Source organism: Lampetra planeri, chromosome 26 (genome assembly GCF_965212315.1).
Source record: "Lampetra planeri chromosome 26, kcLamPlan1.2.h2, whole genome shotgun sequence".
NCBI classification, from domain to species: Eukaryota; Metazoa; Chordata; class Hyperoartia; order Petromyzontiformes; family Petromyzontidae; genus Lampetra; species Lampetra planeri.
In genome coordinates this window covers 5,356,056-5,372,635 of record NC_136132.1, presented here as the reverse complement: position 1 = coordinate 5,372,635, position 16,580 = coordinate 5,356,056, and the positions used below count along the sequence as shown (strand labels likewise).

The window sequence follows — 16,580 nt, the reverse complement described above, 5'->3', positions numbered from 1 at the left end:
GCTGGCTGTGAGCTTGAAGCGCCGTGGAAAGCGGCGCAGCTGCGTAGAGCTGATGAGAGATATAGAGGGGGGGTGGAATCGAATGAGCGTTGCTTCTATGCCCTGGAGGTTTGGGCGGGGGGGGCATGTGGCTGGGATTAGGACGCGTTTGCTGGCTTGATCCCCTGTGGACTGGCGTGGTGGCCCTGGTAACGAGACACCTTGTGGAGAAAGGGGATGGTGGGGGGGGGGTGCAGGCGGCCAGTGGTTGTGGGGAGGGATTGAGATGGAAGGGTAGAGGGAGCGAAGAAGCATTAGGGAGTGGGGGCACACGGATGCGAGCGATGGAGGAGAGGGGATGGATGGATGGGGGGCCAGTGGACATCTGTCAGAGAAGATTACAACAGAGCGTTTTTTTCCCCCCAATGGGGAGAGGCATGCGAATAAAGGGTGAGCTTTATAAAAACACACAATCTGTCCCGGTTTTGTTCCACTGGCAGCAGTGGCAGTTGTGGACAGATTTATGGGATTCGTGCTTTCATCGTTTGTTTATTCACTCAAATTGTTTTTTAACAAACCGAGCCATCGTCTAGATTTTGATGAAAATACAAAGTGCCGTGACTGAGGAGCGATCTGCATAACACCTGGGGAGCCTTTGGTGCAGTCCCTTTCCTGCCTGCTGTCAAATTGCTTATGAACAAATCGTGTCCGACTGTCACTCCTTGTCCTAGGCCTAACCAAGGCATCCACCTAGACTGATGCTCGGGACGTCTCGTATATTTATTTCACAGCATGACAGGAGTCAATAGTCGTGCCATCTACGGACGGTGTTATGCAGCGAGTGTGCTGCCTGGCATCGCATTCGTTAGTTGTGGGCAGAGATCGCACAATCAAATGCGCGTTGGGCAACGCTCGTCTCTGAGTGGTGGAAGTTCTAAATTCCAACGGCAGAGGCCATTCTCTTCGCAGGAAAACCACTGGTGGCTTCTCACAAAATGTTTATTATTTTACAAACCCTGGAGGGGGAGGTAGGCTGCGGTGATCAACAATCCACTTGCATTTTAAGCAGAATGCCAGCCGGCCAGGTTGAATGAAAAAAAGAACGCGTACCTGTCCACCCCTTATCAGTGCCCTACCTTATTACAGACCAATTCAGACCTTATTGGTCAAACCCGTGCCCTTATAAATCTCAAAGTTCATCCTATAAAGTCCCATCACAAGGGAGAAGCACAAATAGAGAAAAACATTTGTTGCCCGTATTGAAACGGCTGTACGCCGTACGGACCTGAAAACTCAATTTCCCTGCACAAGAATACGGGGTAAACTGTATGGGTTGACAGGTATGCAAACGCCACCATATACAAATGAAAGATAACAGCTTCCGTGCAGCACTTCTTTAAAGCCATGGTCTTGATGTTTTGGCACAAGTATATTTTATTGAAATGCAATGTGGAGTTATTGAAGGATATTTTTCACAAATTAGGCTCACGTTACTGTGCCATCATCACTGACTTTGTCCTTATTAAATTAATTAGTACGTATAAAATATAGCACAATCTTCTACGAAGTAATGTTCTTTCAAATCAGAGGTGAACAGGTTCATGCACTGTAGCCGTAAATTAGTCACTGCGGAGAACAGCAATAGCAAAGCTGCCTTGGCATCATTTTATTAAGTCTCTTTCCTGGCCCTTGTGAGTAATATGATGCCAGGCTTTGTGCACAATGACTATAGCTCTGGTCACTGCTGGGTAACGCAAAATGCGAATAATGAGTTTTTACATTCTATGTAAGCAAAAAATGTGTTGGCCGCATCACCATTAATATTCCTGAACCGTTACTACAAGCCGTGCAGTCTAAAATGAGTCTTACTTTACAAGCCACGCGGTTCTGTTTTGGCACTGCGGCAATACTGTCCTTGCATTCATTAAAACGTTGTATATGCAACTCGCTGGGCACTTGAGGATAGGCGGATACGTGGGACCTTACAGAAATCTGTGAAATGTGCTCTAAACATGGGAAGATGTTTTACTGTACCCCGTAAATAAGTAAACGTACATGAGATTAAGAACACCTGAACATCGTTAGAAAAGTTGAGGAACACCATGCACAACTGCTGCACAGGGTGTGGACATTCAATTGGTCGCCGTTCATGTGAACTCTCTTCCTACATGAGAAACGTATGTCTCTCTATTATCTGTGAGCAAGATAATAACGTGGCATTTGTGTTGATGGAAAATGTGTTTCAGTGGCATGCCCTTGCCAATAACATCTGGTCATTCAGCAGGATTTGTTTACCAAAAGTCTGATTGCTGATGAGACCAAGAATGTCAAAACCGCTCCAGAGTTTATTTGCTCGCAGAAATGCTGATTGATCATCTGCATTGGTCTGCAACGCCAACAAGCTGACGGACTAAAACACATTTATGTTTATTTGTGCAGAGCCACCTGATGACGGACGCTTGTGTTATACCTACGTGACTTTACCGAAAGAACCAAAGAGTACAGACCATAATAGTCTACGGTGATGCGATGAGTTCGTGTGTGGTGTCAGTATCAACATGGCGTGTGAGAAACCCAAGAGACTAGGATAAGTCTAATTTGCAAGGATGACCTTGAGTTACTAGTCTGCAAGCAGCGAACGATTTTTGCTCCGTATGATCCCAGTTAAATAATTTGTGGGCAGTTTTAGAGTTTGGCAAAATTTGGACCTCAATACCGGCACACAATGGCCTAACCCTTGAAGGATGGCGTCAGGTTATCTTTGCGTCCGCTGTGAAGATGGCGCGGAGTATTATTATGGTGAAAGACGCGAAGAATATGGTGAATACGCAACTAAATTATTTTTATTTTACGAGGTATAGCCTACTGAGCGATACAGATCTTTTTTGTAAGCGACCTGGCCACAAATGATCGCTCAACAAAGTGGGTTATCACGTGGAAATGTATGTAAGCCAAATACTCTAAACGCATGTTTCTAAACGTGGAGCGAAAAACCGGAGCACCCAGAGAAAAATCCACACGACCACGAGGAGAACATGCAAACTCCAAATATACCAGGCGCTGGATACGAACCAGGAACCTCTGCACAGAGTGGCGAGCGCTCTGCCGCTGGGCCGCGTCACCGCCCGTGCGGTGGGATGTTGATGACTTTAAAAAGTTATCGCTGCAGAAAAGAAGAAGAATGTCCATGGAAGATGTGGAATCATTACATTTCTAGATACGTTTTCACGATGGATTGCGTTATAAAACTAAAATATATATATATTTTTTGTTGTCTCCAAACACACAACTGACTTCTGTCATGCAATGCATTTTTTGCTACATTCAACACTGTTATAAAAGTAAAACAATTAATTAGAATAAAAAAAAATTAATGATACATAAGTAATTATATTAAATACAATTTCGTACAAATCAATGATCCGTATGTAATAATTTTGCAGCTTTCAGCGTGTCTCCAATGAAAAGTACAATACAATAATCTAATTTTGAAATGGCAGGGATGTTTTTATGCTGGCTTATATACCTGCTGAAGGGAGGTGTGTGTGTCTGTGTGCACGTGTGGATCCTAGAGGTACATTTAATATTGTGCAGTGCATACCGTATGTGTTGTGTTTATGCACTACGCTACGACCTCAGGGACCCCAGTTCAATTCCCGCTCACAGCCAACATCGGTGACAAATACCTGAACCGGTCCAAGGGCCTCTCCTATGTCGACTGAGCCTTACATGAGTAGCTGGTGCAGTGTGTACACATCGCCACTGGGGAGACAAAGGCGCGGTGCGTGTTGGTGTGGGCCCACCCTTCCCCTCGTGACCTGTGCTAGCCTTCATAGGTGCTCGCTAACACCACTTGCCTATACAGGGGAGTCTTTTGTATTCCTAAAACAGGAAATGGGTGAATATCATTGACATGTGTATCAGCCATGTAACTATTCGCCCACCATATAGTTTGATGAATTTGTGGTCGCACTTCGATTCAACAATCAGTGTAATTCATCAACACTCGTTGAGGACCAATTGCTCTGAAAAGGAAAATATGAGACAGCTGTAATTTTCACACTCATCTCACAGTGCTATACTCGCAGCACTGAAAGCAATCTGCTTATGTAATACTATTCTAAGATAATATGTATTGCAAGGTTTTTTTCTCTTCGTATTCTCTAGTCTTTAAAATAATATTCTGGCAAAATAATTACATTAATGGGAGCACAAATTGAAAAGTTAGAGCGGGTTTAAATAAACCGTATCAGTCTTCTGTGTTCATCACTCCCACGTACTCGGCGTCTCGACCTCTGACTAGAACGGTTGGCCACGTACGGTGCGAAAGAAGTTCAACATGCATACATACGGTACATTATACGTCTTCTTCCATCGTTTGAATTCAATTAATTGGTTATTTGTTACACAGAAAATCTCGTTTAGCTAATTACCCAGCTAGTTTTGGTACCAACGGCCTGAAACCACTAAACAACAGAGTTATTGTTGTGGGGGGGGGAGGAGCCAGCCAGGCATAGATTATTTTTAACTCGCCTTTTGCCCGTCCACGGACACCCGGGTGTATTGCAGTAAATATGAAACTTGCAAGCGAAGAGCAGACCGCGACGTGATATTCACTGCATTAATTCGCGTGCAATTTGTAAGGCCGCGGTGATACAGACCTACTGCATTTTAAGGTTATAACCCCTTGTTCATCACGACGTCCTTTTTTACTTTGATGTCTCAACAGCGTTACGGAGATCACGTGACGTGAGGGATCTGCCTTTGTAGTGAGGGTTGTAAGTTGACGCCGAGGAGGGGGGAGGAGGCGCCTCGCCCCCCTCCCCATGTGAAGTGACGTTAGCCGCTAATTAATATTAATGGGGGGGGGGGGGGGGTGTCCATTTGGAGGACGTCACCTGTTCATGATTATTAATGAGGGGGGCTGTTCGATGTGGAGTGACGTCACCTGCTCATGATTACTAATGAGGGGCGGTTCTTCATGCGGAGTGACGTCACCCGCTCATGATTATTAATGTGGGGGGGGGGGGGGGGTCCATGTGGAGGGCGTAACCTGTTCATGATTATTAATGAGTGGGGCTGTTCGACGTGGAGTGACGTCACGCGCGGGACACACAGACATTCTAGGCTCATTATTATTTCTAATTTAATAGCAGTATGATTGTTGTGCAATGTAGCGCCGTTACAGGCATGCAACGCATATGTATTGAAAATAATAAATTTTCACGCTCACGATTCGATGCGCATATCGTTAGGGCAAGAATCAATTTTTACTGACCAAACGATGCGTCGTTACACCCGCGGTGCGCGTACGTATGCAGAGTAATGGTCGAGTGTTTCACACGCTGCCCCGTACGATTAAGAGTGGGCCCAGATTCAAGACCTCGCTTTGCACAACGCCAGTGGTAAATACACAGACGTCAACAGGCTGCATTGGAAGTGTGATGCGCAAGCACATATTATATCTATATATTTTTTAAAATCACCACTCCCGTCACTGTTATGAGACTGTTATTCCATTGGAACCTCGTTTGCCAGTAAAAATATGATAATTGGGTTTTTACCCTTCTATCTGGCAACAAAACTGACACCTTTTTTTACAAGGAGTCATGTTTACATAGACCACAATACCTGCAGTCATAATGCAAACAAAAAACATAACTCTGATAATGTGCACTGTCCTTGAAGTTGATTGGTCCACACCCGAGACAGCTTTCCTTAGAGCCTAGTCTCACATGGGTTGGACCAGATTATGAGACTGTTATTGTTATGGGAGGAGAGGGGGGGGTATTTTTAAATCCTTTATATTAAGTTCGCTTGCTTGCTTGCTTGCATGATTGCGTGCTTGCTTGCTTGCTTACGACCGTGTAAATCTTTTGGTCGTTTTTTAACCCACTTCCCGTGATCCAATCGAGTTGACATTTTCCACACAGACTCGTTATGCGTGACAATTAATGTTCGTGAAAAAAAATTCCCAAAATTTTACACTTTTTAGGCAAAAAAAAAATATTTTACATATATTCAAATAGAACTCATTCGTGGCTTTGGCTGAACGTCACAGTGTAAGAGCCCAGAACGTAACCCCTCCACAGGCCCGTGGCGGAGTAGCGCAGTTGGTAGCGCCCTCGCTTCCTATGCCAAAGGTCGCGGGATCGATCCCCGCGTCCTCCACAGGCGAATATATTTTTAAATCCTTTATATTAAGTTCGCTTGCTTGCTTAGGACCGTGCAAATCTTTCGCTCGTTTTTTAACCCACTTCCCGTGCTCCAATCGAGCTGACATTTTCCACACAGACTCGTTGTGTGTGACAATTAATTTTCATGAAAAAAAAATTCCTAAATTTTACACTGTTTAGGGAAAACAAATTAAATATTTAATTACCAATTGCTTAATGGTGGCAGACAATCATCTGACCCATAGATGGCAGCCATCTCAAGCCAGAGGACGAGAGGACTCTAGCCGCCACGCATATAAAGGATTTATAGTGAAAAACTTTGTTTTTACGGGTTTACTTGTTTTAGCTCAGGTATCTGAATCGTATGGCCCACTCCAAGGTCAACTGAAGTTAAAATGAGTGCTCGTCATCGTCACTGGAAACACAAAACATGGCTGGGCACATGATGCGGTTGCCTGCCGACCCCTTTTGTGCCCGCAGTGCTTTTAATAGGCGATGGCATTAAGCACATGCCCTGATAAGATCTTTCAGCACGTACCTGTATATAGTTTAGTATTTTATACCATCAGCTTCCCTCTGGACCCACGTTTTAGAGCAACTTGCGTTTAATGTTTAAGCGGCGACCTCTGGAAGGAGTTGTGCCATTTTACGTCGTGTCTTTATTAATGTATTACCCACAATCCACAATGACAGCACCAAATGCATTTTGCACAAGGGGGTTCTTCCACCTTTCCACGTAGCACCGTGTCTGTGCATACGTGCAATTAATCTAGAGATTTCGTGAATGTCTTTAACACCATCCGTCTGTGCAATGCAAAATTACATTCAAATTACAAATTACTGGAGTAATGTCATGTAGATACAAATGACCAATTAACCGTGTCTCATGTCATTTAGATAAAATTACCAAGTACCCTGTTTATACTGAATCAATGCTGCTGAAATGATGCACTCCCAGAAGACCGTGGGGTTGATGGTTTGTGTTGAAAAATATATTTAATTTTGAGCGTAGAGAGACACATATGGAGACGCATCATCTGCGTACGTATTCTGCAGCTCTCATTCGTGTCAAATACTTTTGGGGGCTGTAGTTTAGATACCGATCACTACAAGTGGAATGTAACGACATTCTAAAATCGCTTGGAAGTAGATAATACCAATCCCTGAATGGAATAACGAGTGTACGTACCCGCATTGGACACGTTCTCTCGCATCTTAAAGAGCTGCGTGCGTCAATTGATCATTTATCAGTGCCCTCTTCGAGCCCTTTGGGTGTCGGCACGCGGGAAGATGTGTTCCCAGCCAACGGTTCGGGCTCTGAGCTCTCTCCGAGCTCCGGCGAGCACTTTGGACGAGCGGTTTTGAGGGTTTTTTTGGCCAAGCCTCGAGCCCACCGACCACTTGGCCGTTGCCGTGGAGAAACGAATCGCAATTAGGGGCACATCCCTCCCACGTAACGCAGGAGAGGCATGTCATCACAGCGCTAATCCGATTAGCGCGTGTGAGGACTGCTAACCCTCTCTTAACGAGATGAAGCCATTGTTTGTAAAGCACTCGTTTATTTATATTCCTCGTGAGTAAAAAAAACTATGTTTAGCTGCGCTCCTCCCCCCCTCCCCAAATCTAATGAATTTTTTCGCGTTAGATTTGGGTGTGTTCAAATTGTCTTCTCCCATCTGTATGTTGACAGGAAACATGTCAAATACTGCCTTTTCTTTGTTGGCACAGACGGGGGGCAACAGGTGGTGCATCGGCCAGTCATCTCAGTCAGTCGACCCATGGCACCACCTGGGTCTGTCCCATGACCTGCCAGCGGGTTGTTCGACACTTCACGTGGCCTCAACGTGCACATCGCCTGGCACAAGCGACGTCACCGCCACTTTGTAGCGAATAGCGGCGGTCGTTGTTGTAGTTGCATGTATCCGTGTCTCTCTCTGTGCGTGTGGGGGGTGCGGTAGCGTAACAGTTCGTGGTTACTGCCCATCATCCAACGGCCACCTCGTGTGTGTGTGTGCCAACAGTGGCCGGCCATCACAAGGTTGCTGCTCGCGAACATGCAAACTTGCCCCGACAGCCAGCCTGTTGTTAACGGGAGATGTGGTCGTCTTTTACGCTCAGGGCGCACGCTACGTCCGCAGCAAGTCGAGCGCCCGTGCCGTGGGGGAGCGGGGGAGCCGATCCCATTGCTCGGAATGAGATGCCGGTTGCCTAGACGACCGCTGACGTCTGCAAGCTGCTTCTCCATCTCCCTCCATTATCTTGCTATCCGCTGTCCCACCCCCCTCCCCCATCACCGCTGCCCTTCATCATCATCATCCTCCTCCTCCCAACCACTCTCTTTCCCCCTTCTCTTTCTCCCCTCATTTCCTTTTTACCGCTTATTTTCTATCTTGCTGATCTCTCTTTATTTGTTGTTGTTGTTGTTGCTACGATTCCATTGTTATTTGTCCGTCTGTCTGCCACCTCTGCCTCAACACGTTCGGCTGCCAATGCTTCCCCTTCCTCGTGCCCCCCCCTCCCGTCACGTTTCCCCCCCCCGTTCCATCGCGTGCCTCTTTGTTGATTGTTTTTAATTAATTGCCAAAATAGCAACCGGCCCCCCCTCCCCCCTCTCGCACCACTCCTCTCAACGCGTAAATTTGCTTGAGCGTCAACATTTTTTAAAGCTCTCATTCGTCTGTTACAGTCCTCGGCTACCCAGATCCACACCTCTCTGCATCTCTCGCAAGAGTGCCAGTCAGTAGCCCCCCCCTCCACCGGCACTGTCACCACCTGCTCTGTAAAATGACCTTCAGTGCCCGCAGCGCATGCTCTCTGAAGTTGGTGCACGGCACAACGATATTTTACAGCTCAATGTGACCGTGGTGGTGGTGACCCAAGGCAGGGCGCTCTGCGTAGTGAAATCTAAATCCACCTCCTAGCCGTCTGCTGGGAAAAAAGACATTGAGCCGGACACGAAGGCACACACTGACCAAGCCACTGACTCAGCCACGAGCCAAGCCACTTAATCGTGAATCCATTCACCAGCAAAGCTGCTGACTCAGTCACTAACTTAATTACCAGTCTAGCCACGAACATTGCCATTAGTTTAGACACCAACACAATTTCCAACTTAAACACTAACCAGGCCACTAACTTATTCAAACAACCTGGTCACTAACCCTCAAAGCCCCTGACTCAGCCATTACCTGACTCAGCCATTATCTCAGCCACCAAGCCACTGTCCCAGCCACTTACTCAATCAGCCACTACCCCAACCACCCCTTCTCATCCCCATCGCTCTCAAATCCTATTGCCTCTGAATTCAGACTTCACACTCCCACTTTCATTCGCCAGTTCATGTAGCAGAGTCATCTTCATGACACCGAGTGCCACCGCCAGTGAGAAGTGCTGTTAAGCTGTCACGCTGAAATATTGAACGTGCGGCGTGTAGATACGGCCTCTTTCCAGAAATATATATTTTTGAAGATTGTGACGCTGAAATGGCGCGCACAGGCACGAGAGGGCTCAAAGTGAGCTCACGCGACATAAGGGAGCGCTGCATCCCGACACCCGCCGACTCCTGTCATGGGCTTACGGGCGAGGCACGGTGGTTAAAACCCGACGTGTGTTCGAGGGCTCGGGTATCCTAACGGCATTGGGCACGTTTGGCAGTAGATGGTACAATCAAGGAGCAATGGGTATGGGTCGATGAGTGAATAAGTGGACTATTGCTGGGTTCAGGAGCCAACTACGCAGAGAAGTGTGAAATAAAACATTTGGAGCACCTCGAGCTGAGTAACGTAATTGACCCTTTGAGCAGGTGGGATTTGGGGCTGATTTCGAAGTGGTTTCGTTGAGCAGGGAGCCTCCTGCATGGCTTAGCAGGGGGCTCTTTGATTCAAGGAGAGGAGGTGTTTGGGCGAGGAGGAAACCCTTTGGCTGAACACAGGGTCCATAGTTTCAAAAGGAGATTTTTTTTTCCTTGGCAGGGAGCACTGGGATGTATAGGGCATCCCTTGGGTTGTATATTTTACTTTCGGCGTTTGGGCTGAGTGTGGGAATCACTCTGGTAAAGTGTAGGGCAGGGAGGGCATCCTTGTAAAGTTAAGGCAACAGATGCAACAATAAGTGTGAACCCGAATGCGATTGGCAACAAAACCTGGAGTGTTTGAACCCTCGAGCAAATCGCAAGGCAATGCCAGGATTTTGAGCGGTGTTTCAGGACAGGGGCTATGAAAGCAACATCTGAGCAGGAAAGAGAATCAACAATAGAAAATGAATTTTGGCAGTGGAAGCAACAGGGTGTTGTCGTTAGCCTGCCTACGGTCTGATCGGTTGGTTGGCTCCGACAGGAAAATACCACTGTATAAAGCCACCCACCCCACGAAATTGCTTTTGTGCTGTTTTACATCTTCATTACTCGCCACCTGCCAGAGCGGCGTGTCAAGAGGTGATGGGGGTTTCGGAGGGTGGGAGTGGTGCGGAAATGCGGTGAGATGGAGTGGCCACGGCTGTCGGGGGAGGGAGAGGTGTACGGGAGGCTGCGCATGACCTCGCCGGGGCGGTGCGGTTCGGGGAGAGGGAAGGCGCTGTCGTTTGCATGCAAGTAGTCGGGTTATTGCCTCCGAAGCAGATTACAGCAAGATGCCTTCGTCAATCAAGCGGAAGACGCTCAGTAGGTGGGAGGTGACCGTGAAGTGATAGTGCACTTGGACTGGCAAAGTTCAGAGGTCACCGGTTCGATTCGATCTGCCGGCGTGGCAGTTGAAACGGCGGTGGAGCGTTTCTTAAAATGCCCTCCGATCTTCGTCCGCCCCGAGAGAATAAATGGGCACACCGCATTTTGTTGATTGGCGGGTCATGTGGGATGGAACAAATGGGTAGTTCCCACCTCTTTCAAGATGTTTGGCCATATCAGTGTGAAAGCAGTGCTGTGAGCCAGCAATTACAGCGCTGTGCCTTTAGTATTTTATGCGGCATGCACGTGAATCATTGCTTTGCGCCAAAAGATATTTAACACCAGAATTTCACGACTGTTAATTGTTTTGTACTTTAATACTGGACCTTTTGGTCAAGTTGCAATCTTTTTTCAATATTTGGGGCCATGACAGCAGAGCAGAACCACTCGCTCTTGTAAATCATGTGACGGTGGGGGGGGTTCTTTTATCGTCATATTGGGTAGGATTATCAGCCATAATTATAATCACTGATAATTATCAGTCAGAATACTCTTAGGTTTTTTCGGTAAAGTCACGTAGGTAAAAAATAAAATTACAATTAATAAAAGTAAAATAAAAATCACGACGTTTCGGAGGCAACTCAAGCTTCCGTCTTCAGGTGGAACCGTCACAGCACAATTTTAATTTTATTTTTTACCTACGTGACTTTACCGAAAAAACCTAAGAGCATGAATCCTTGCAGTCACGAAAGCTTCAAATCTAGAATCAGTCAGAATTACCACTGGAAGCACTACACCGTTGCAATCATCCGCCTCGGTGGTGAGCTGCGGCTACCTTAACTGCGAGGCTATTTCGTCAACCTTAATCTTTTACAAATAAATAAACACACTCAGAAACATCTGGCCTATTTTGTTCCAACTCGGGTCCTGACCCATTTGACTGTTCGCTCCCCGTGCCGCTTCCAGGCTGAGTCGGGTCACGACCCGGCGTCGCGCGGCCCAGTGCCGTTGGATTAATCTGACCTCGAGGCGAGGGCGACTTGTTAGCCGAAGGCCTGCACTCCTGATAACTTAACCGGCGAGTTGGGCGGGCGCATGAAACCCTTCTCTCCCCCGAGCTGCGAAGGGGGGGGGGGTGAGGAGAGGCGGGGGGGTTGAGAGAAGAGCGTGGGAATAGAGGTGATGCTTAAGTGTTGAGGTTGTGGCTTCATTAGGGCCTGCGTGCAAGAGGAAGAGTCGTTAACTTGGTCGTACGTGGCATGTGCGCTGTGTGACCAGTGATTCTGTTTGACGCGTACATTCACCATCCTGCCTGACGGGGCTCTGGCTATGAGTGCTTGAGAAGTGCAATAAAATAGTTGCGGATTTAAAATCTCGGTCGGAATTTGACTTTGTTCATCGTCTTTCTGGGTCAATGAAATGAGTGCCACTTTCTTGTCCTATGCAATGGCTGGACCGCTTGCCAAAAGAATTGATTTTCTTAGGAGACGCGTGCATTTTTACATCGAATTGTGATTCAGCCGAATTCACACGGTCTGTGAGTTGTCTTCTCAAAGTTTGGTGACCTTCTAAATAATTGCCAGGGACAGGGCCTTCTTTGCAATTGAGTGACTCTGATCGGTAATTCATTTGTGCGCAACACTGCGGATTCCAAATTGTATATCTGCCACATCTGCCACCTCTACCACCTCGGATGCCTGTTTAACTCCGCAGGTGTTCGCCCTTTAATTGGGATCACACCATCGTGTGCGTTGCGCTAATGCAGGTTGGGAGACGTTTTTTTTATTGGCAAAGTTGTGCAACAGAGATAGCCACGGTATTATTAGCCAGACAATGTGCACCTTTGTCCTTTTCAAGTGTATTTAATGTTTCGCTCTTGGACTATGAGATACCCGCATCAAATCGTATATGTGTACCAATCAAGAACACTTACATTTGTGTAGGTTGCATCCTCCACCTCCGATTCGCACGATTGGCCCACGTACGGTGCGAAAGAAGCTCAACATGCAGTGCATAACAAAGCGTGTGACACGTGCGTCCGAAATAATGGAACTGGCAAGAAGCCTCCGAAGGAACTCACAGCACGAACGCTGCTCTTGTTGTTGTTTCCCTGCGCAGGCGGACGCCAAGATGGTGTGCGACGTCGTGAGCCGCATGGAGGACACGGAGCCATACTCGCCCGAGCTGCTGGGCGCCATGAAGCGTCTGTGGAACGACTCGGGCATGCAGGAGTGCTTTAACCGAGCACGAGAGTACCAGCTCAACGACTCCGCCAAATAGTGAGTTCACCTCTCGCTCACAACGTACGGAGCCAGAGGTCCATCGCGCCATCCAGCATTCCGCTCTGTACGCGCGCCGAACTCCTTCCGCGCCGTACGTAGCCGACCCGCGCTAATCGGAGGTGCGGGAAGTCAACAGTGCCATGTTGCTGGGGAGAGGTTGACCATGGCTGGGGAAATGTGATGTTTCCACCAATAAGGATGAGCGCAACCCCATCACTCGACGGCTCGATTGCTCGAAAGCTCGATTGAGCAGGGACTCGTCTTGGCCTCTTTCATTCTTGCAAATCCACAAATCCCAAAAAATGACCTCAACAGATTTGTTTACATGATGCATATAATATTATTACATTTTCTGATTTAACCATTTATACTGTGTGTGTGTGAATACTGCCATGGTATCATGGTTATTAATCCAGAGGTCGCTGGTTCGCACTTCCACCTCTTCTAAGATGTCTGTCCAGCGTGGAAGAGGAGTTGAACATCACGTCCTACGGAGAGGCACTCTTAGAGCTCTTAGAGTTCCCTACAGTTGAGGTCCTTCCGCCAGCAGTTGACGTGCGAGCGAGCATTTTCAAGGCCGCAGCTTGACCTGTAACTGTGTGCATGTGTCGCGTGCCCGCCACAGCTACCTAGACAGCCTGGACCGTATCGGGGCGGAGAGCTACCAGCCCACAGAGCAAGACATCCTGCGGACACGCGTCAAGACCACTGGCATCGTGGAGACGCACTTCACCTTCAAAAACCTGCACTTCCGGTCAGCTGATCCACATACACGCAAAGGCAAAGATCCCCCATATGACCATAACGGACTGTTGGGGCAAGTGCTGTTAGCGAGCAACTATGAAGTTCGGCACGGCACACGAGGAGGTGGGTGGCCAGCACCATGCCCGGGTCTCCTGATTAGCGACATTTGCACAATGCACCAGGTACTCATTTGAGGCCGATTGAACCTAGAGGAGGCCCTGGACCGGTTCAGATAATCATCACTGGTGTTGGCCATGAGCGGGAATCGAACTCGTGTCACTGGGTTCGTAGCGCAGCGCACTAGCCACTGCGCACCACTCCCCACAAATTCACACACACGATCGCACGTGCACTGATGGGCGCTCAATTGCACAAATACTGTAGTCGATGTATTGTGGATCTCATTCCAGACGAACATGTTGGCCTGTTCTCGTGAACAGTGCTATGGAATTTTTCAACATTCATTCATCAAATTTTCACAGAAATGAATTTGGATTCGAACGAGTGAACCCTGAACTTTGGGAAATTCGCCCGACGCTGCAGGTCACAATGCCAACTCTCCGTTCAAATCCGCAGAACAAAGAGATATTGTGAAATATATAAACTCCTCGCGCAGGTCTCCCCGCAGCCAAAGTCATTCGCCATTTCCACCCCTCCTCCCGCCACTGAGAGGCACACATGACCTCTTGACAATATTCGTTCAAAATTAGCGGCCTTTCCGCGGGAGCGGCGGCAACAACGGGCACTGTTAGCTGTCGCTGCGCGTGTCACATCGATCGTCGCGGCCGGCGCTGCGGACAGATGACGTCACAAGGTGTGAGCGCACGCACGCTCTAAACGCATCGGGCGGGCGCTTCTAAATGGGAACAGTACCAGCACTCAAACCGAGTAGTCGTCTTCTATTGAATTTATTTTAGAAAAATGATTTCAACACAACACGAGCCCAGTACAAATCACCGGTCACAGTACGGTGGGGGGGGAGGAGTTTGGGGGGGAACAGGAACTCCACGAAGAAAATTCCGAAATTAGTGCGCCAGGGGCTTTACGAAGGGGGGAACATTTTGGCTCTCCGCCCCAGGTGGGGACCGCGGGTAAGATAACCAACATAACGGGGTGGAGGAAGATGGGGAAATGGTGGGGAGAGGGGGGTAAAGGGAGGGAGACAGGGGTGGGGGACAGGGGAGCAAAAACAGGGATGGGAAAAGGGGGGTGAGTTTTCTTGGATTTTAAAAATGTGCCCGATTCTCGCTTGAGCGATTGAACGTCGGGAGCTCAAGAACGTGCCGTGGGCGGGCGTCGTTCGCGAGCGATTTGCGCGTACACAGTGGCGCTCCGTTTCACTTGAGGACGCCTGGTTCACTTGGACCCTGTTTTAGTCACGTAGGTAAAAAAATTTAATTAAAATAATAGTTTTTTTTTACTTTTATTAATTTTAATTTTTTACCTACGTGACTTTACCGAAAAAACCTAAGAATATGAATCCTTGCAGTCACGAAAGCTTCAAATCTAGAACCCTATTTTAGGTCGGTCTCCATTAGCATTAGGATTTGTCGCTCATGAAAGCTACGTCATGTCATCAGGCTTACGAATCGACTTTATATGCGCATTCTGTGGGAGTGTGCTCTCCCGACCAGTGTCAAATTTGCAGATGTTTATGGGTGATAAACTTAACGACCTACCTGCTTATGCTCTACGTTTCACAATATAAGCATGGTTTAGCAAATCTCTATTTGGGTTTTCATGTTCAAATGAAGGTCCTTTCTGTTAAGTTGTTCTGTCCTGCTCATCGTGCAGACAGGAGATGAGTTCACACCGCTTTTGAGCTCCGGAAAATGTCCCATGTGTATTTAAAAGTAGAGAATCTGTTTTTTAAATGGTGAGTTGCAAATGATCATCAACGAAAAAGAACGTGAAAAATAAAAGTAATTTTCAGAATGCATTTACATATCTACAGGTTAATAGGTTCGTACTGGCAGGGTATTAATGGCAAATCGTGTATTGTCTGTCGTGCACGACACACGTGTGTGTGTGCATGCTAACAATTTGGTTTCCTCTCATTCAAGAAAAAAATCTCACTCTGTTTTGGCATGATAGATTTTTTTTTGCAATAATATAACCACTCTCCAATTTAATAACAATTACAAATGAAACAGCGTCTGGATAAGCTGATTTATCACAGCCCCAAGCTTTTCGCTTAATATTGAATAGTATTATTGCTTTATTAATTGTTTTCAGATTTAGCAATAATGTAACGGTTCGTACATTGGACGACCAGTCCAGAGGCCACCACCACTTTGTTCCCCCGGCTTGACAGTTGAAACAATTGAGCAAGGATCTTAAATCCCTCTGCCTCTGTCTCCCGAGCAGTATGAATGGGTACAACGCAATGAATTGGCAGGTCACGTGTGGTGGGATGAAGTGTGGGTAATCACACCTCTTCCAAAACGTCTGGCCAGCGTGGGAAAATGGGCCGAAAAAATATCCTCTTGAGGGGCTCTCTAATCGCTCCGTCTCATGGGGGCCCTGCCAGCGGCAGTGATGTGTGCAAGGAATTGCAGGGCTGCGTCTTTACATTCACCACCTTTTTACTACTCGAGGTTGCATTTCAGTTGATCGTATTATTGCACACAGTACAGACACATGAATGTATTGTAATTTAAAGCCTTTATATATGCAGTGTATAAAGATCTCGAGTCTGAGAAGTGAAAAGTACGGGTAATAATAAATCTAGATGTGTTA

At 47.3% G+C, this 16,580-nt stretch overlaps 1 protein-coding gene across 1 annotated transcript in view; it reads left to right on the top strand.

Annotated features, from left to right (window-relative positions):
* Positions 1 to 16,580, top strand: part of GNAO1 (G protein subunit alpha o1) — a 131,567-nt gene that overhangs the window by 92,359 nt on the left and 22,628 nt on the right. Inside the window, exons 4-5 of the mRNA XM_078606573.1 lie at positions 12,934 to 13,094; positions 13,723 to 13,851. Coding sequence (XP_078462699.1) covers positions 12,934 to 13,094; positions 13,723 to 13,851 — 290 coding nt within the window. The remainder of the gene's footprint in view (positions 1 to 12,933; positions 13,095 to 13,722; positions 13,852 to 16,580) is intronic.